This window comes from Dendropsophus ebraccatus, chromosome 12 (assembly GCF_027789765.1).
Source record: "Dendropsophus ebraccatus isolate aDenEbr1 chromosome 12, aDenEbr1.pat, whole genome shotgun sequence".
Lineage (NCBI taxonomy): Eukaryota > Metazoa > Chordata > Amphibia > Anura > Hylidae > Dendropsophus > Dendropsophus ebraccatus.
The window spans coordinates 74,315,532-74,337,082 of NC_091465.1; the positions used below are offsets into that span (position 1 = coordinate 74,315,532).

The 21,551-nt window shown below is 40.2% G+C and overlaps 1 protein-coding gene across 2 annotated transcripts in view; it reads right to left on the reverse strand.

The window, feature by feature from the left end:
* Window positions 1-7,245: 7,245 nt before the first annotated feature.
* LOC138769422 (carcinoembryonic antigen-related cell adhesion molecule 1-like) overlaps window positions 7,246-21,551 on the reverse strand; it is a 42,693-nt gene continuing 28,387 nt past the window's right edge. The window contains exons 7-13 of one of the 2 annotated variants that reach the window (XM_069947880.1): window positions 19,036-19,356; window positions 18,395-18,505; window positions 14,896-14,920; window positions 12,900-12,925; window positions 11,543-11,587; window positions 8,999-9,036; window positions 7,246-8,154 (exon numbers count right to left, since the gene is read on the reverse strand). In XM_069947880.1, coding sequence (XP_069803981.1) covers window positions 8,044-8,154; window positions 8,999-9,036; window positions 11,543-11,587; window positions 12,900-12,925; window positions 14,896-14,920; window positions 18,395-18,505; window positions 19,036-19,356 — 677 coding nt within the window. In that variant the 3' untranslated portion in view covers window positions 7,246-8,043. Of the gene's footprint in view, window positions 8,155-8,998; window positions 9,037-11,542; window positions 11,588-12,899; window positions 12,926-14,895; window positions 14,921-18,394; window positions 18,506-19,035; window positions 19,357-21,551 lie in introns of those variants that run through there. The other variant, XM_069947881.1, reaches the window with a different exon arrangement.

The window sequence follows — 21,551 nt, forward strand, 5'->3', positions numbered from 1 at the left end:
AGGAAGTGGTGTATTCTTTCCAGTCTGACATAGTGCTCTCTGCTGCCACCTCTGTCCATGTCAGGAACTGTCCAGAGCAGGAGAGGTTCTCTATGGGGATTTGCTGCCGCTCTGGACAGTACCAAAAACGGACAGAGGTGGCAGCAGAGAGCACTGTGTAATTACAGATAATTACAGAAAGGCACAATTAAAAAAAAAAAAAAGTACTTTTCAAATCTGTACAACTTTTGCCACCAAAAAAAAAGTTTTTCTAATCTTGTGTACCCCTTTAAATAAAACTCCAATTATTCATTTAAGGGCACCGGAAGAGAGAACTGGTCATGCACCAACCCTACACTCCTGTCCTCTAGTCGGAAAACACTGGATAAACAGAAAGGATAACATCATGGCCGATATCATAAATGAGTCATTCCTTCCTTCTCCCGTAAGTTGTGCGTAGAGGAAAATCTATAGCCCTCTCCCCCTTTAGTTCGGTTTATGACAGGGACGTGTTACCGTGCTTTCCCACATCTAGTAGTGCCGCTACCTAGCTGTATACAGCAGATAACAATTTTGCAAGCTTGCAGATTTTGGTAGGATCAGCTGACAGCTGAGTATGGGATCCGATAGTAGGTGGGCAGGGATATATGTATCTGACATGTCGGATTTCTACAGGGTTAAACAGGGTGATACTGTGAGCTGTAAGCATTAGGTGAATAATCTAATAAAACTTGGTGTAAAGTGACACTGGCCCATTATTATTATTATTTATTTTTTTATCATGCTTTAAAACAAAGCTATACTTACTTGTATCCAGGTCCAGTCTCCTGAAGGCAGCTTTCTAGTCTTTTCTGGTAGAAAAAAGTAACCAAACACGGGAAGTCCTGGTGATCTGTGCTCAATGATTGACACATTGAGCCGTGACACTCTGTACTGGCCGGACTTTATGTGTTTAGTCTCTTTTGCTTTAACCAGCACAAAACTTAAAAGCTTCAGGAGACTGGACCTGGGTAGTGATGAGGAAACATCCCGATGTTCGGTTCCGATACCAAACATGAAAATAAAAAAAAGGGTTGTGATCGTTTTATGTTCCCTGAACCTCCACAAACAAGTAATGAACATAGAGTAGAAGCGTACGTTTCGGTCTGCACACATGCGTACAGATTATCAAGTGCAAAGCGTAAAACACGCAGTTGTGTACATTGTGAGATAAATGTTCGCAAGTTCAAATATGTTCGAAAATGATTGGTATAACCATTCCAAATTGTACGTGATTGGCGAACATGAACAATTATTTTCATGTTCGTACGAACATACGAACATTTACGAACATCTCACTCATCACTAGACCTGGATACAGGTAAGTATAGCTTTGTTTTACAGCATGATAACAAAAAAAAATATAATGAATGTGAATTGCAAACTTGCTTTATGTCACATCTACTGCTGATTTAGATTTTGAAAGTCCTCAAAATGAGTTCCTTTAAGGTGAGGAAAATTGACTTCTGGCACTTGGAGGTTTTTGACTTCCACTTGATTAACACTGGACTAGATGGACGTATTTATTAGTCCTACATGTTGCTACATAATGTATTTCAGTATTTAATAAGTAACATAACAAGAAACTCCCACATACAGGCTGATGATAATGTGTTCTTTTTTAGATGTCCTTATCTGTATTACTTCTTACTGACCTTAGTTCCTTTTTCTCAATAATATTTGTATCTAGTCCCACAACTTTATGGCCTTAAAGGGGTACTCCAGATGGGATTTTTTTTAATCAACTGGTGTCAGATTTGTAAATGACTTATCTTTAAAGATTTTGCTTTATGTCCTACAGGAAGTGGTGTATTCTGTTCAGTATGACACAGTGCTCTCTGCTGCCACCTCTGTCCATGTCAGGAACTGTCCAGAGCAGCAGCAAATCTTCATAGAAAACCTCTCCTGCTCTGGACAGTCAGGGACAGAGGTGGCAGCAGAGAGCACTGTGTCAGTCTAGAAGGAATACATCACTTCCTTCCTTTTTTTTTTAAATTAGAAGTTTACAAATTTACAAATCTGTATAACTTTCTGGCACCAGTTGATTTAAAAAAACTTTTTTTTTTGCTCTGGAGTGCCCCTTTAAGACTAGACAGAAACCATGAACATGAGCAGCCCCCTTTTAGCAATACAGAAGGTCTCTTCCTCCTGGGTTTATCACTTGCTTCAGTTATTTCACAGGCTATTTATCCCTATTGATGACATGTCCGGTGTGTGCTCAGTGCAAATTAAAAAATTTTCCTTTTAGCCTTAACTTGCTAGAAATTGCCCCTTCACATACAAGAAGAGATAAAGTTATCCAGAAAGGCTGTGTTATTATAGCTGAGTTACAAAACAAGATATTCTGGTTCCAGCAGCAGGGACCACTGCCAGGTACTATAGCTGCCATAACAGAACCAGGAGGAAATCCCCAGTAAGATGGTGTGTGACCTGATACCCAATAGAAAACCATTAATAGCTTATAAGAACATTAAAGTGATATAAAAACAAATACAGGCAACTGCAACATTTCAGATCACACTAACCAGGTGGAGAAAACTGATGGACAAATGTTTTGTATTTAAAGGGGTAATCCAGGAGTGGAAACATAGCTGCTTCCTGCCAGAAACTGCACCAAATTAACGTATGACAGAAAGTGACAGAGATTTGTAATTTACTTCTATTAAAAAAAATTGTCTCGTCTTTCAGTACTTATCAGCTGCTGTATGCCCTGCAGGAAGTGATGCAATCTTTCCAGTCTGAAGAGCAGGAGAGGTTTTCTATGGGGATTTACTACTGCTGTGGACAGTTCCTGACATGGACAGAGGTGGCAGCAGGGAGCGCTGTGTCAGACTGGAAAGAATACACCATTTCCTGCAGGATATACTGCAGCTGATAAGTACTGGAAGACTGGAGATTTGTTAATAGGAGTAAATTCTGGTTCTTTCTGACACCAGTTGATTTGAATGTTTTTTTCTTTTTTTCTTTTTTGCTGGAGTACCCCTTTAAGAGAATGCACCTAGGCGTTACGGGGGCAGTTATTTGGACGTTGCTAACCATTTGGACTACAGGGGACACAAAGAAGTATATTATTACTATATACAAGTCAGGAAGAGACCAGGGCATTCACATCTGCTTTATGTCCTGTTCACATATATGAAGAACAGCTCTGGAGCACACAATACTGCTCTATAACCAGTGAATGTCTGTTTTATGGACAGAGAGGTGATTTGCATTTGTTTCCTCATACTGATCTGAACTGAATGACCTTGTTGTTTGGTTGCAGTTCATCTGCTTCAGGTTGCTGCTGGTTTTACATACACCGTAGATCAATGATCATATCTGCATTCTCTGTTAGTCTCACATTTTATGTTCCTATAAACTCCCTCCCTGCATGTACTGTAACTTGTTCCGGTGAAAGGTCATGCTTATACCACACACACCGTATGATATTCTGACATAGGAAGAGATTATGGTTCCCGTGAATCATAGAAGCTCAGCCAAGCTGAGTGGCTTGTAGAATGATTCCTTTAGCAACCAGCAGAATTATTGATTACAGCTCTGGGGTTGAATACGTGCAGTAACACAGGGTACTTGGGAAATGAGTCAGTTTTTGTTGGCTAATTCTATAAGTAGGTGGATATATGGATATATCCTTAGATGATGACATGTTTATGACCCTAAACCATGTCCTTTACAGAACTATGTGTATACGCTCCGGCCGGGAACCCATAGACTGCAAGGTAATGTTTATTTTCGTAATAATCACGGCCGCGGTTTTACGGAAATATATGTCGTGTGAACGTATAAAAACAATTTAAATTAACTTTCCTAAATTGTAACGGAATTTTATTGCATATATAACACCATTAAACACCAAAGAAAGGACCATGAACAGTCAAGGGGCAAGAGAACAATATTTTATTAAAACAATTTAAAATTATTTACATCCTTTTAATATCAAAAATATGAATCTGCTGGAGTATAATACAGCACATATATTACCCCTCTGTTATTACACCTCAGAACCCTCCATCCTCACACATTATACATTGTAATAAATACATCACATGGAAAATCTGTGACATCGCTGGCAGGACGGAAGAGGAGAATAGGGAAAGGAAGCTTAGCTTAGGCCCAGTCCCCAATCCTGTGAAGCAAGCCTGGGTTATACATATATACACAGCAGTGCAGTTACCCACAGCACAGATATACTGTAGCAGAGCTGAATTTATCATTCAAGCAGATGTCCATTAGGGTCCACTGATGACTAGCCTGGCCGCATCATGGTAAATAATAGGAAAACGGTCCCTAAGTCAAGATCAAGTCCTGTCTTAAATAGACCTGTGAAACTAAAGCTGATCCTAGGTGCCCAAGGTGCATCTCATCCAATCCGCACTGAGTTTCATTCCTAGCACCTAGCCCAAAAATTGCCCCATTGACTTACAATGGAGTGCAAAAAGGATTGTTTTTTCTCTGTCCCTTTAAGAGGTAGGAGTGAAACCTAAACTGGTCGTAGATGCCCAGGGGGCATCTCATCCAACCCGCACTGAGATGTTTTATGTACAATCAACAATCTGCTGTGCTCTAATGACTAAATCAGCTCTGCTATATCTGTATACCCTTATTGCAGTATACATGGTAACATCTAATCTAATGCATTTATACAGAGTTGGTGAGAAACTCCCTGAGTCAATACTTAATCGCACCCAATGTTCAGTATAATAAATAACTCTATTTTCTATTGAATAAGACAATGACATTCTCTGACATAAATTCATTGTTTCTTAACCCCGATTAATAAGAGAAGTCACATTACAAGTCGTTTGGAGTAGGAGTGTGGACTACAGGTATTTTGTCATCAGTTATAGTGATGAATGGTGGGAGGAAGAGTCAGGAGATAGTATGCATCGGTCAGTGAGAAACATTTAGGGAGTTGGATTCCTTATTTAAGGGGGTTTAAAGTGTCCCTTTAACTGTTTTAGATAACTGTTTAGGAGCCCCATATGGTGCCCAAAAGTTTAGACCAGTTATATACTTTTCCCAACACAAAAAAACGTTTCTTTTCTCTCCTCCTTTAGCTTTTTCTCTTCTCCTTTGAGCATAACTTTTGTACCCAAATCCTACCATTAGAAATTGGATTATTCTGCAATTTTTAGTTTTATAACAAGGGGGTAATGTGTTATTTTGGCACATTAGGGCAGCTTATGCATTGTAGGCCTGTATTTTGGCACTTAGAAGTTAGTTTTAACAGTCTATATAGGATGCAAGCCTACAATCTCAGCATAGCCAATAAGTGCTTCTTTGGGTTTTCACATTTTTTATCCTTTTTATTGTTGTTTAGCACAGCATAATGCAATTTTAGAGACTCAGAAGTCAATGATGATGAGCAGTGCCACCGTTCCCTCAGCAAGACTACACCACTGATGTGCAAGCAATCCTGGATAATAGGGAATTACATTTCCAAGGCTCTGTCCCTGAAGCCAGACTGTAAAAGAGTCATTATGATGGCCATATCTATCAGTTTATCAACCATTGTATCCATCTTTTATCTAGAACAGTGATATTGCGATTTCCAATGCAATAAAAAAATAATCATCTAAAATAATAGACAGTGTAACTCCAGTGCAAGAAATATGAGCTGTATAGCTGTAGCCTAAAGCTAAAACGCTGCTGAGAAGGTTGAGGCTGAAGAAGCCAAACTCACACCTGTGGAAAGCAATTACTACTTAACCCCTTATAGCTGCCACATAGAAGAGAGGAGGCCACCGGCATGTGTGGGCCACTCTCTACTGGAGTCTATGGGAGGGAAGGAAATAGTCTACGAAATAGAGAGTGTGTCTCCATGATTTTCTATTAATTAAATTGCTGGTCCATTTTTGGTTACAGTTAGGGTTCCCAGAGGTTAAAAAGGTTATCCAGTGCTACAAAAACATGGCCACTCTTCCCCCTCTCTTGTCTCCAGATTGGGTGGGGTTTCAACTTGGTTCCATTGGAGTAAATAGAGCTTAATTGCAAACCACACCTGAACACCTAAAAAAGTGGCCATGTTTTTGTAGCGCTGGATAACCCAGACAGATGGACAGTCAGTAGGGAAGGTGCATTAAGCTGGTGGAGAAACTAATATGGTGCATAGAGATATATTTTTTTGTAAGATTTACAGAGTCCTTGACACTGAACTTGATCAATATAAAAAATAGGTTGGGTGGATATTATATAGGATTACCAGGCTTTATGGAATGTTTATAAAATAGATGATATTGCATCATTAGGGAAGGAATGGCTCCGGGATAGGTTTAGCCTGGAAACCTTTAATAGGATGTGGGAAGGGCACATTATGTTCCAACTAGGCCACTGCTACTTGGCCCCAACCCATTTTTAAAAAACTTAAAAAAAATATATATAGTTCTCAACTTTCTTCTCTGCAAGATTGAATTTGTGCGAAATCCTAAAAAGATGTTTTTTTTCTAAAGTCCAAAATTTAAAAAGTTTAACTATTTAAGAAGTATATTTGTAATAATTGCTATGTTGTTTGAATTATTGTAAAAGGAACTAGGGGGAGGTTAAAAGAAGGATTCTATCATGTAGAGGAACAAGATGATCCTTGGTGGCGGTTTCGGCAGTAGGAACCCTTACCGGAGCAAAAGGTTCAGGGACGGGTGGTCTTATGCTGGATGGCCTTATACCAGTAGGTTTGCCAAGGTTATAACATCCATTGTGAGATCAACAGTCTGGAATACTTTTAGTGGTAGTGAGATCTTCAGTGTCCCTTACAGATTACTGGATCCAGGGTAGTGGTCGCACTTGACCAATGAATGGGGCTATATTTGGGCAGCACTGTAAAAATGGAGTTTATTAACTGGATAAAACTGTTATTTAGGAAAAAAAAAAGATGTCTACTTTCCACCCTACCTTGCACCATCACCATAAAGCCCCTGGCATTCATTACATTAGAATTTAAGGGATCTATAATAGGTCATCATTTAAATTTTAATTAAAAAAGCTGCATTTCTCTGGCACCAACATTCATATAAACCAGTCATATAACATCACCAGGTGGGTAACTACTTTCCTCATTATCTGAGGTTATGTCTCAGTGAGGGTCATCGGAGTAATTTACCGTATCAATAGCAGGAGTCTAACGTAGATCTGTCACCATACTATGTTCAGCTGTAAAGGGGACATACTGTATTGTTAGTGCCGTTACTGTGTATTACTATCCCACATGGGACAAAATGATTTTTATCTATTAGCCAAATGTAAAAAAAAAAAGAAGAAATCTTTTGTATGCTAGTATATTGCCCTTAGACACACCCACACAATATGATTACACAGACCCCCTGAAATAAGTTGCAATGTACATTATACAATATGGTTTACATCGATAGGGGGAGTCCTAACAGAATGGGGGACAGGGGGATGGGCGGGAATTTAAGATTTGGCAACAAATCTGTACACTTTAATGGTTTTTTTTTTAATTTTACAGTTCCCTTTTATGTGCTTTTTGAGCAAGTCTTTAACTAATAGCGAGAAGACTGTGACTTTATATGAGAGCCCCATCCAGCGTGGCCTCTCAATACCGGAGGACCATAACATACACCATAATAAGTGAAGGGAATCCTCCATTCAACCCTTGGAGGTGCTGCCAGCAGCGGAATTTCAATATATAGCAGAGAACGACTCTGCACGTAGTAAGACTAAGGGTAAGTATATTGTTACAGGAAAAAACATTGCTTCTGCCCTTATGTGATGTAGCGATGGTCTTCAATCTATGGTTATTCAATGACAGGTTGAAGACCAGTTTGATAGAGTAACCAGTAGGAACTAAACGTATCTTCTCTAAGAGGAGATCCGGACATAACAGGCAGACGTGCGTCTAGACATTGAAATGATGGAATACTGAAGTACATACGGGATGGAACCCAGTTAGACTCTTTCTTCCTGCGTGCATTGACATTAGGTCAGAGACCTGCATTGACTCGTTGCCATACAGTGATTATGTCCTCGTAAATTTTATCATCTCTATTTTTTTTAATATATATTTTATTATCTTCTGGAGGAATTCTTCACATCGCTATATACTGTTTCCTCCGCTTTTGCTGGGGTTGAGCTCTTGGTTGAGTTGGCGAAATTAATTTCTGCATATTTTACATCATCCTGAAAAAAAGAAAAAAGGAATGTAAGAAATCTGGCGGATAACCAACAAACAAAAAAAAGTTACTTAGAGTATGTTTCCCTGTTCTGGGTTCTCATGCATTAGCTAGTGTAGTGTAAAAATACTAAAAAAGAGAGTCTCTCATTTTGGAGGACCTGACACATTAGGACAGCCCATTGTTTTTAATGAGGACTGTGTAATGCTTTGTTTCTCCTGTAGGGGCGCTGCAGTTAAATCTGGCTATTGATAAACCACCTACGCACACACATACTCTCTTCAATGGATGAATAGCCCAGTGTATATTTACTTCCCCAGACTTTATAGCAAAGACGTGACCATAAAGCTCCTTCATTTCTTTGAAGGTGGGCACAGTTGTCACGGCTATTTCTCCTGATCCCCCTTTTCACAAGAAAGTTTGGCACACCCAATGTGTTCACACTAAAGGGAAGAGTGAAATTCCACTGCCACATGGCTCTGGTGGTGGCTTTTCTCCATGAGAACCAAAGGGTCAAGCAGTTGAAATCCAACCTGCTTGGCTTTTCTTTTTATCAGGGAGAGTTGGCCCCCATACATTTTAGACAATTGGTGGGTTAGTGGACTACTGACTACATTGTATGTATGCTGAAATCTTGACCCTTTGGCACAAGCCTACTATCTGGGCCTCACCGCACCAGGTGGAAAAAAGGGCAATGCGTTTCTCTGAAGTGAGAGATTTACAAATCAAAAATCAGAGATTGGTTGCTATGGGCAACTTCCCCCCCACACTAATTTTGATAATGCCTCCCCCCCCCTCTCCTTAAAGAAAGTTGCACAATCGTCTAACTATATCAGTGTAAGTATATTTACCTTGTCTTCTCGAATGTCTGACATTGACATTGTCATTGCTAGGGGAAAAAAAAAAAAAAAAATTATTGCTTATCCCAAACAGAAAAAAAACAAAATATAAAGTAGTCTAATAATGTTCTTTATAAATCTATTATTGAAATACATTCAAAACAATATGTTCAATTGAGGGGAATGGAAATAAGATTTTTCCACTGTACAGCGGCAAAAAACAGATATTTATTACCCTATATTATGACACGGCACCAGGGGCAGATTAACTTTACCATAGGCCCCGGGCTGTTCACCAAGCCTGGGCCCCCCACCCCACTGTAACTATGGCAGCACTAGCCTGGCGTTCATAGTACGGGATAGATAATGTCATGATGTCCTGATTTGTGCACAATTGCCATTAAAAAAAATTTGATTTTTTTGCTAATTATGGCAGAACTGTAGCCAGGAGACAGTACACCACTGAAAGTATATGTCTTTTTGGGTGGTCATGGGCCCCCCAGGAGCTCAGGGCCCCGGGCTGCCGCCCGAAACGCCCCTATTATAATCCACTACTGCACGGCACCAGCTTGTACAGAAGAAGCGTAAAGTCCATGATCTGACAAGTTGAGGACCTTCAGTTTCAGGAAGTAAGTTATTTTTACACCTCTATCTATCTGTCAATGTCCAATAAATGTTTCACATAATATAAATAGGGAACTGTTGTGGACTTAATCTTGAACTAAACCTCTTTAAGGCTATGTTCAAACTACGTATATTTGAGGCTGTATGTTTGAGGCTTTATAGCAACCAAAACCAGGAGTGGATTGAAAACACAGAAAGGCTCTGTTCACATAATGTTGTAATTGAGTGGATGGCCGTCATTTAATGGCAAATATGTGCTGTTATTTTAAAACAACGGCTGTTATATTGAAATAATGTCCGTTATTTACCGTTATATGGCGGCCATCCACTCAATTACAACATTATGTGAACAGAGCCTTTCTGTGTTTTCAATCCACTCCTGGTTTTGGTTGCTATGAGGACCAAATACAGCCTCAAATACAGTATACATAGTGTGAACCCAGCCTTAGGCTGGGTTCACACTACGTATATTTCAGTCAGTATTGTGGTCCTCATATTGCAACCAAAACCAGGAGTGGATTAAAAACACAGAAAGGATCTGTTCACACAATGTTGAAATTGAGTGGATGGCCGCCATATAACAGTAAATAACTGCCATTATTTCAATACCACAGCCGTTGTTTTAAAATAACAGCAAATATTTGCCATTAAATGGCGGCCATCCACTCAATTTCAACTTTGTGTGAACAGATCCTTTCTGTGTTTTTAATCCACTCCTGGTTTTGGTTGCAATGTGAGGACCACAATACTGACTGAAATATACGTAGTGGGAACCCAGCCTTAAAGTGTACCTTAACTGAGAGGCAGGTTAGGTATTCCCATTGCAATTATGAGCATATCTCCATTATGTGCATGTGCTCAGTAGTCCTAAATATTCATGAGCACCAGCTGCTGATTGGCAGTTTTCTATCTATACTGTGTATGTATACTATATATAGGCAGGCAGCTGTCAATCAGCAGCCAAAGGGTGTAAGTAGTGGTAAAGCACAAAGCCTATTCTTCTCCATATTAGGAGAAAAGCTGCACAGAATGATGTAAGTAATACATTGCGCTGTCCAGCATCTCTGTCACTAGTTTAAAGGGGTTATCCAGCGTGGGGGCACGGAGAGGAGGTAGCTGGATAACCCCTTTTTGGGGGGGACTGGAGAGGAGGTAGCTGAAATAAAAGACGTCCACTTACCTCGCCGGTTCCAACGGCGGGTCCCGCATCACGGCGCTCCGGTGCCCGGTCCCCGGCCGCTTCCTGGTGTCTGACGCTGCCCGAGACGCTACGTCTCAGGCCCGCTCAGCCACTCAGTGAAGGAGGCGGGATCCGAGCGGACTTCAAACGGATCCCGCCTCCTTCGCGGAGTGGCTGAGCGGCCCTGAGACGTAGCATCTCGGGCAGCGTCAGACACCAGGAAGCGGCCGGGGACCGGGCACCGGAGCGCCGTGATGCGGGACCCGCCGTTGGAACCGGCGAGGTAAGTGGACGTCTTTTATTTCAGCCACCTCCTCCCTGGTCCCCCCAAAAAAGTGCCCCCACGCTGGATAACCCCTTTAAGCTGCCTATATTTAAGGCAGCATCAACCTAGTGACAGATTCCCTTTAAAGGTTAGGTTTAGCTGAGGGGAAGAGCTTAATGAACCTGATCTTTATTGTAGGCAGTGCAGTGGGTAGACTTGTCGCTGCCAAGTGCCATAGATAGATAGGTAGATAGATAGATAGATAGATTTTAAAAAAAGAGATACGACTTGAAAAAGATCTCTAGCCAGATCGAACGTTGTGGTTTTTGGACTCAATAAAGCACGTTTTTTGTTTTCAATGTGTCTTGGAGTGCTACGGTGATCTATATACCTAGGTAGATACCACTGATACTGAATGAGCTAAAAGAACTTCACCCCCATCGGAGACAGCATAATAACTAGCCCCAGCTTCTGTCCTGGCCCTTACCTCCATTGATGTTTCCCTTTTTTTCTTCAGCATACTCTGCAGTTCCTGAAGAATAAAATTCTTGATGAGGCCAAACAGTATAATACAGTATATAGCCAAGTCCTGTCTGCATCAACCGAATACTGTGGGGCCACAATATACCGTACTATCTATTCTACTAAAGTTTATTGTGCTTTCCATGTTCCATACATTGCATAGCATCTGGATGGCTCCCATAGAGCACCGCTATACTGTAGAGACCCCACAGTGCCACACAATATATGAATACATGAAGATGAATACAGACATGCACCATAACCAGTTCCAATGAGACTTACAATGACTAAGTGTCAAAAATATCCCAAACACCAACATTTAGGCACCATAGGATTTCAACTAGAGACTAAACCAGCAGATATGTTGTAATCCATACCTGAAAAGCTGGGAAAAGCAGCTGAGGAATCACCAAACTCCATTGACCCCCTGCTACCTCTTTATTCTAAGTATCAGTATGACTCTCAAAACCTGCACAAACACTATTATGGTGCGTTTACACAGACAGATTTATCTGACAGATTTTGGAAGCCAAAGCCAGGAATGGATTTGAAAAGAGGATAGATCCAAGTCTTTCCTTTATGACTTTATCACTGTTTATAGTCTGTTCCTGGTTTGGGCTTCAAAGATCTGTCAGATAAATCTGAGTGTGTAAACGCACCATAAGACACTTCACTATTCCTCGGTATTACATGATTTTTTAAAGACAACAATTAATGAGGAAGCAGTGGGTATTAGAGTGGGCATTTACATTTTCTTCAGAAATGCTACATTCATCGGATGGAGTCAAAACAACCCAATTCAATAGAATGGAACTGATTTTGAAGTGTTCCTGTCACTTTAAAGAGACATGCCAAAAGTTTTGACAATTCAGAGTCTGGATTGTTCAGATCTCCAACAATCTCTAGATAGAGCCAGGAGAAGTGCTTGGCTGAGCGCATCACTCCCTGGCTTGCTGTGATTGTCCGTCTGGCTGCAGGAGATCTGGGATCTGTACACTTAAAGGGTTTATCCAGTGCTAAAAAAACATGGCCACAAGGGGGTAAATAGAATTCATTATGCTTTGATGAATAGCAGCCTTTAAAAAAGGAAGGCATTAGAAAGGCAGGTCCTCTTTAAGTGTATACTTTATTAGAGTTTCTTTTAGGATTTAAAAAAAAATGATTTTTTTTTTAAGTATATATTATTATATACTTAGTTAGGGGCCACTGCAAATCTCTCTATGGTAAAACTACAGGTAGTAAGTGAATGGCATTGTAATACGTGGGACTAGCCCACCAAGAGTACATGATAATCACTCGTCTGAAGCAATAATGTACATTACCTATCTGGTCCTCAGGGGCGTTTATTCTAGAAAGAAAATAAATGCTGGTTATTGGAGGGGCACGGCACAGTATAATATTATTTACAGGTGTATCTGTTATATTTGACTTGCAAAGATGTAAATGAGAACTAATGGGGGAGATTTATCAAACATGGTGTAAAGTGAACCTGGCTCAGTTGCCCCTAGCAACCAATCAGATTCCACTTCTCATTCCTCACAGACTCTTTGGAAAATGAAAGGTGGAATCTGATTGGTTGCTAGGGGCAACTGAGCCAGTTTCACCATACACCATGTTTGATAAATCTCCCGCTATATGTATATATGTTACACAATGGTCTTCATAATGGAAAGCAGCTATTATATAGGCTTACATGCATGGAGCACATACACTGAACCTTCACTGTTATATCAGACACGACCAATTATTTTATACAGGAAAGGTTTAGGACTGACTATCATTATTCATATTAATATCCATATAATGTACATTGGTGTCTATTAGAGATGAGCGAACCCGATCGTTCGGCATTTGATTAGCGGTGGCTGCTTAAGTTGCATAAAGCTCTAAGGTTGTCTGGAAAACATGGATACAGCCAATGACTATATCCATGTTTTCCACATAGCCTTAGGGCTTTATCCAACTTCAGCAGCCACCGCTAATCAAATACCGAAAGATCGGGTTCGGATCGACTTGAGCATGCTCCAGGTTCGCTCATCTCTAGTGTCTATGAGTGGAGCGCTGTGCAGCAGTATATGCCTGCAGGTGTAGCAGAGCTTTATTATGTTACAGGTGTACTCCAGCAAAAATCTTTTTTTTTTTTTCAAATCAACTGGTTTCAGAGAGTTATATAGATTTGTAATTTAATTCTATTTAAAAATCTTCAGTCAACCAGTACTTATCAGCTGCTTTATGTCCTGCAGGAAGTGGTGTATTCTCTCCAGTGCTCTCTGCTGACATCTTTGTAGCAAATCCCCATAGAAAACCTCTCCTGCTCTGGACAGCTCCTGACATGGACCGAGGTGGCAGCAGTGTGCACTGTGTCAGACTGGAAAGAATACACCACTTCCTGCACGACATATAGCAGCTGATAAGTACTGTAAGACTGAAGAGTTTTAAATAGAAGTATATCACAAATCTGTGTAACTTTCTGAAACCAGTTGATATGAAAGATTTGTTTTTTTTTGCCGGAGCACCCCTTTAATTAGTCATAAGGCTGATAAATCTTATATATGCATTGACTCTCTATGGCATTGTACAGTATCACAAAGGTTTCCTCCCCTAGAAGCATTGCCATCTATATAATACAGTACGTGATGGAAAATGGCATCATATTCTGCGTCAGTCTAAAGGAGAAAACCTCTGCGTCCCTCTGTGCGAATCAAAGGGATGATACAACCCCATAGACTCCTATGTATTGTATTACAGCACTGTATAACGCCGCTGTGTGCATGTAAGGCTATGTAGTCAGGTTATCATAATAAAAGATAAACCAGCTCTGCTACATCTGCATGCACTTACAATACAAAGAGATATTCAGTGCAGGAGGACAAACAATAAGTGGATCAGGTTGGGTCCTATAGCTAACAGCAGCGTTCAGACGCATGATTTATGCATGCCTTATACAATAGTTTGGGGGCTGAAGCCCAACACTAGATCCGCATAGCTGCTCTGTACTTGTTAATAATAAAGGAGCTCCACTATGTTTCTATTGCTACCCTTCTACTTCCTCATACACATACACGTTGCACAGCTCAGTCGTCTAGCTCAGCTCTGCTACACGCAAACCGCTCGTTTCAAGTGAATTCTAAAATTATCCAGAATTACATTTGTCATAGGCGTGAAAAAAAAGGAGGTGTATGGATTAGTAATCATGGAAACAATGCGAGGATTATAGAGATTATTATGGGTGTCATTACTCTCCGTGTTATGTCACAAACAGACTCAGCAGTTTCTCCAGGTTCTAGAAACTCGTCTATTTGTACATAGAGCTCTTACCTTCCGTTCTCACTGCTCCGCTTTTCTGCAGGATACAGAAAATGATGAGAAAAAGATATAGAAATGAGGGATTTTGCAGAATAAAAGACAAGAAACAACCCCTTTGGCATGTAAGGATCACCATTGCGCTTGTTTCGTATGCTGGCTGGCCGCGGCATGAAGATGAAGCAGGCGCGAGATGAAGCAGGCCCACCGGAGAAGAAGCAAGCATGGGAAGCCCGGCTTAGGCTAGGCTCACACCACGTAATAAAGAACAAAAAAAAAAAATTGCAGCAGTTTTTTGCGCAATGATGATTATTGTTATAAAAGATGGCCACCATTGCATCAATAAAGTCTGTAATTTTTCTAAATAACGGACATTATTTGCACATTGATTATCGTTATTATGAAGTGATTATAATGACAGCTATCGTTATTACATAGTGTGAACCTGGCCTTATAGTGCATGGCTATGTTCACTCTTCAAGATTTTGCAGCCATTATTCCCAAAGGCCGTCAAAAAGACTGCCGTCATTTGTTAATGAGGCCGCAAAAACTGGTCATGATCAAGATCAAGGGGATGACGGCCGCAAAAAAAAAGAAGTGTGAACATAGCCTATAATGGCTAAAGATATATTGTCTACTCCATGCCATATAAAATTACTAGTCATGGTGCCAAACATGAGGATAAGGGGATATAATAGAATATTGTGGCCATAATGTTGCTATATTGACTAGCTAGTATATTAGTATTATAGCTAGTAATATTACTATTAGCTATTTAAACTACTATATTAGTATTATAGCTAGTAGTTTTAGTATTATAGGCAATAGTATTAGTAATTATAGCTAGTATCTTAGTATTATAGCTATTAGTATTACTATTAGCTATTTTAACTACTATATTAGTATTATAGCTTGTAGTATTAGTATTATATGCAGTAGTATTAGTAATTATAGCTAGTATATTAGTATTAAAGGAGTAGTGCGGCAGTAAACAATTATTCACAGAATAACACACATTACAAAGTTATACAACTTTGTAATGTATGATATGTCTGTGAATTGCCCCTTTCCCGTGTCCCACCACCCCCGCACGTGTACCCGGAAGTGTGGTGCATTATACATACCTGATCCGTGTCGCGCCCGTCCGCCATCTTGTGCCAAGACGTCATCTTCGGACGGATGGCCGAACCGCTCAGACCGTCCCTAGTGCCGGCCGCCCTCTGCAGCATCATCAGATGCAGTTATGACGCGGCAGAGAGGGGCGGCATCAGAGACAGCGGCAACGATTCGGCCGGCCTCCCGAAGATGACGTCTTGGCACAAGATGGCGGACAGGCGCGACACGGATCAGGTATGTATAATGCACCACACTTCTGGGGGGTGGTGGGACATGGGAAGGGGGCGATTTACAGACATAACATACATTACAAAGTTGTATAACTTTGCAATGTGTGTTATTCTGTGAATAATTGTTTACTGCTGCACTACCCCTTTAAAGCTAGTACTATTAGTAGTATTAGTATTATAGCTAGTTGTATTAGTATTATAGCTATAAGTATTAGTATTATAGCTAGTATTAGTAGTAGTAGTAGCTATTATAAGAATTAACTGGACTTTTTACTTCTACTACAATGGGTTATTGTTTTACTGCATCTAAAGTATTCAGGCAAATAGTTTAGTTTAAAAATCTACTACCATAGTGTGTCTACGGCTCCTATATAAACCTATGAGTCTCTGTGGTTACAGATATAGGTTTGCTAGGACAGGGTGAGAAAAGTAAAGAGATGTTTGCGACTGCAGGATCTGACTACGCAAAGGATTTATTTGTAGTCTGTATCCACGGAAACACATAGGTAGCCATAGGAGCTGTATACAAAAAACTGTAAAACATATTGCTCTGTCTTTAGATAAAAGGGGGACTACGTGACTAAAGGAGGGTAAAGACTTTAATGCCAGTTATTTACACAGGGTTTAGCTGATTAGTAAAGTTAGACCAGGGATGGGGGAACCTTTGGTTCTGCAGGTGTTGCAAAACTACAATTCACATCATGCCTGGACAGCCAAAGCTAAAGCAAGTCGAAGCAAACAAAGCTAGCAACAACACAGATAAATCCCATACTGAATGTCCATGAAGCAAACTACAGCACTGGTAAGAGATAGCTTATATAAAGTCCATGACATGTATCCAGGGAAGGAGAATAGAGAGACGTTCACATGCAAAAATCATATAACCATAACCCAAAGACAATCTAAACCAAAGCGGACAGCTAAGGATAAAACAGATAAAAAGAAAGAATAGCACTACAAGGAGTATAAAGGGGGTAATAACAGGAGATAGTCAAGAAAAATACATAGGACTGTCTGATGTGATCTGGAGTGGGGCACATATACTACGGCCATGAGGACTCTCTGTGGTATGTATGAGCCTTCGTGGCACATCCTATGGATATACCAGGACGTTTGTCTCTGTAGCATCTTTTCCTAGATTCAACATCTCAATAGAAAGAAAACGTATCACTGAAGCAATGATTGAGCAGCTGCAGGACACGTACAGGTCCTTACAATAACACATCTTCATGCGGAACCTATGAGAATATATTCCAAGGCAACTACCGCAGGTAAATTCTATATTTACTGTCTTCAAGCGCTGCTGGCAACAATTGGTGCCAAATAGCAACTAAAAGCATGACCAGAAAAAGAAAGAGGCGAACAGGATGGCAAACAAATTGTTAATGCTACACATACAGTATATACATACAAAATGTTAACGTTACTATAACATTATTAGTATGAGTTAAAACAGAATGGAGACATATACATAGTAGGCTCTGTTCTCATCACATTTGGGCCTTGTGGTTTGCATGCCCAGACATATGCAAATGTATGCCATAGACTTCCATTGTGGAAAAAAATAAAAAAAAGGATACAACCGGTATACAATTTGCTAATGAAGCCTATTGGCATATAAGTGTATGTGCCAGGATGTGTTCACAACATACAAAGTATCATGAAAGCACATCATAGTCATAATGCGAACAGAGCTGTACTTCCATAGATATTAAACAAACTACCAGTATGAGACCCTTTATGGAGAAACCCATATTCCTAATTTACTATGACTCTTGAAATAGGCCATTTACCCCCCCTTCCCCCCCACACACACTTAATTTTCCCCATCTCCTCCCCAGAGCATCTCTACAGTAGGCCAGAAATGGTTTTTATTCATATTTGCATAAGCCCCTCCCCCGAGGTTCACAGGACAATAAAAGCAAGGCTCTGCTGCCCGTTATAATTATAATAGGAGACATAATGACAGATATATCGTCTCCTTTTATGTTATTATACAGTCTACTGAGAGGGGGAGGCTCAGTGATATGTAATATACATTATGGTGACAGTATTAATTATAACTGTATTTTAAAAAAGGTTTCTTCATAGTAAATCTCACACCGATGTAAGTAATTACATATAGAGACAAAGAACTGAAAGCTATACACAAAGTCCCAGGTACGTACTTTTCTTCAATACAAAGAACACGATGATTCCTATTATGGCGACACCAGCGAGTACTCCTATAACAATACCGGCTATCTGGCCACCATTTAGTCCATTATTATCGGGACCAGCTGGAAAATATGGAGTATAAACATTTTTTTTTAAATAAAATTAAATTAAATACAAATTATATATATTTTTTCAAGAAAAAATAGGAAATTATAGCAGTTGTATGACAATGATAATATAGGAGGGGGGCAAAGAACTAGGCAGGACACATAATGCTATGGACCTGTCATATTGGAGAATGTGAACATATATACTACTAGATCACATAGAATATATAGTTTGAGATTTGGAACTAGAAAACCCCTTTTTGGGGTGCAAAGTGGCTAAAATCAGTGTCTATGTCTGTGGGATGGGCATGTCTGTACACTAAAAACACAACATAATGATGTCAGTGAAAAATGTGCAATACTTTATTTGGCCTGTGGAGGCACTGCAGGGAAATTAAAAAAGTTTCTGATTGCTGTGATCAGCTTATTGTCAGGGAGCCATGACCAGCTACTTAGAGGGATTTTACTTCTGGTAATTCCAGTAGTGGGATACCTGTCGTTATTATATTACATGTAATATTATTGATTTATTGAACGTGACTTACCCACTTCATCTGACACTTTAACATTAAAGAAGAAGGTTGCATTTCCAATAAAATTGCTGGCTATACATTTGTATTCTCCAGAGTCAGACGCAGACACCTTATCGATCTTGAGAGTTGATGCATAACTGGTTGAGGTCACGTTGAATTTACCACCATTAACACTATTGTTGTTATGGTACCAGATGAACTGAGCAGGGAGAACCTGAGATGAGGAGGTGCTGGCCCGCGTCTGGGTTCCAGATATTAGATCCACTGTCAGGGTAAGGGGTCCACCTGGTTTAACTGTTTGATTACTTGGAGAATCCGGAGATTTTGGAGGCTCTGATAGAGGAAAGTAACGGAAATACAGAATATTTATTACTAAGAAGCTGAAAGGGATCTGTATGGACTAATATTTATATATGGAGGCTGCCATAATTAGAACCAATATATATATATATATATATATGCACACACACACACACACACACACACACACACACACACACAGTGGTGCCTTGGATTTCGAGCATAATATGTTCCGGGAATGTGCTTGTAATCCAAATCCACTCTTATACCAAAGCAAATTTTCCCATAAGAAATCACTGATATGCAGACAATTGGTTCCCCACCCCCAAAAATAATGATTTTTTATTCTGAATAACATGTAAAACAGATGAGACAATGAGAAACAGCAGAATATGTTATAAGTTACTGTACAGTATAGCAATCAGTGGTGTATGATGTATAGTAAGTGCATAACCCTGATAACACAGCAGCAGTTTGTAGATACAGAATGGAACTGCAGATCCCCATAATGCAGTAGCGTAGTACAACAGGCTAGAATAGAGAAGCAGGGCTGCTGTCAGAGGTCTGTGTGGTCACATGACAGCAATGGGGAAGGGAGGTGTGTTCAGCATGGGCCAATCAGGAAGTGAGAATCACAGAGCTGTGCAGGAGGACAGTGACAGAAACTTTATATACAGCAGTGTGTATAGCTGAGTGTGAGTGCAGGCACATTATAGCAGCATTGTGTATAGCTGAGTGTAAGTGCAGGCAGATTATAGCAGCAGTGTGTATAGCTGAGTGTAAGTGCAGGCACATTATAGCAGCAGTGTGTATAGCTGAGTAAGAGTGCAGGCACATTATAGCAGCAGTGTGTATAGCTGAGTGTAAGTGCAAGCACATTATAGCAGCAGTGTGTATAGCTGAGTGTGAGTGCAGGCACATTATAGCAGCAGTGTGTATAGCTGACTGTAAGTGCAGGCACATTATAGCAGCAGTGTGTATAGCTGAGTGTAAGTGCAGGCAGATTATAGCAGCAGTGTGTATAGCTGAGTGTGAGTGCAGGCACATTATAGCAGCAGTGTGTATAGCTGAGTGCAAGTGCAGGCACATTATAGCAGCAGTGTGTATAGCTGAGTGTAAGTGCAGGCACATTGTAGCAGCAGTGTGTATAGCTGAGTGTGAGCGCAGGTACATTATAGCAGCAGTGTGTATAGCTGAGTGTGAGTGCAGGCACATTATAGCAGCAGTGTGTATAGCTGAGTGTAAGTGCAAGCACATTATAGCAGCAGTGTGTATAGCTGAGTGTGAGTGCAGGCTCATTATAGCAGCAGTGTGTATAGCTGAGTGTGAGTATGGGCAGATTATGGCAGGAATAGAGAGGATGAGAAACACAAGGGATGACAGATCTGCTATGATTTGGAGGGTGAGGAATTCTTCTTGGGTCAGAGTACAGGGCTGTAGACCCCGCTATGCAGACCCTGCCCCTCCTCCACTCCCCCTCCCACCCAGTACAGGAAGCTCTTAAACCAAAGCAATGCTCTTAAACCAAGTTACAATTTAGAAAAACTGTGAGCTCTTCTTGCAAAACACTTTTAATCCAAGTTACTCTTAAACAAAGGTACCACTGTGTATATATATATATATATATATATATATATATATATATATATATATTCATAAATGACCTTGTAGACACACTTTACAGAAAGATGCATTGGATGAGCTGAAAATACTTGTCACAATGACACACTAAGTGAGTAAACATTGATATGAAACAAACACCTTAGAGATATAATTAAATGGGAGCTGTCATAAAGAAAAAGTTGAAATATAACAGGGAAATGTGAATAGTATTGATCGGCTGGGGTCTTACCGGGTCTCTTACAATCAGTAAGACCCCACCAATCAAAAGAACAAGTCAGGAAAAGTGTGTGAATTTCACTTCCCTGCTCACAGGGATCTCTGTCCAGGCAGCTCCATAATCTATTAAGTCTATGGGGAATGAGTGGAATGAATTGCTTTCTGCCCCAGGACATTGTGAGCATGCCAGGACATTATTCTTAAAAGCAATAATATTACAATCTGGAAGTATCAGATTACTGGAGAGAGGTCATTGAATCTACTGGTCCCAGCAATGACAGATTTGTTATTTACTCCTATTAAAAAAATCTCCAGTCTTCCAGTACTTATCAGCTGTTGTATGTCCTGCAGGAAGTGATGTATTCTTTCCAGTCTGGCACAGTGCTTTC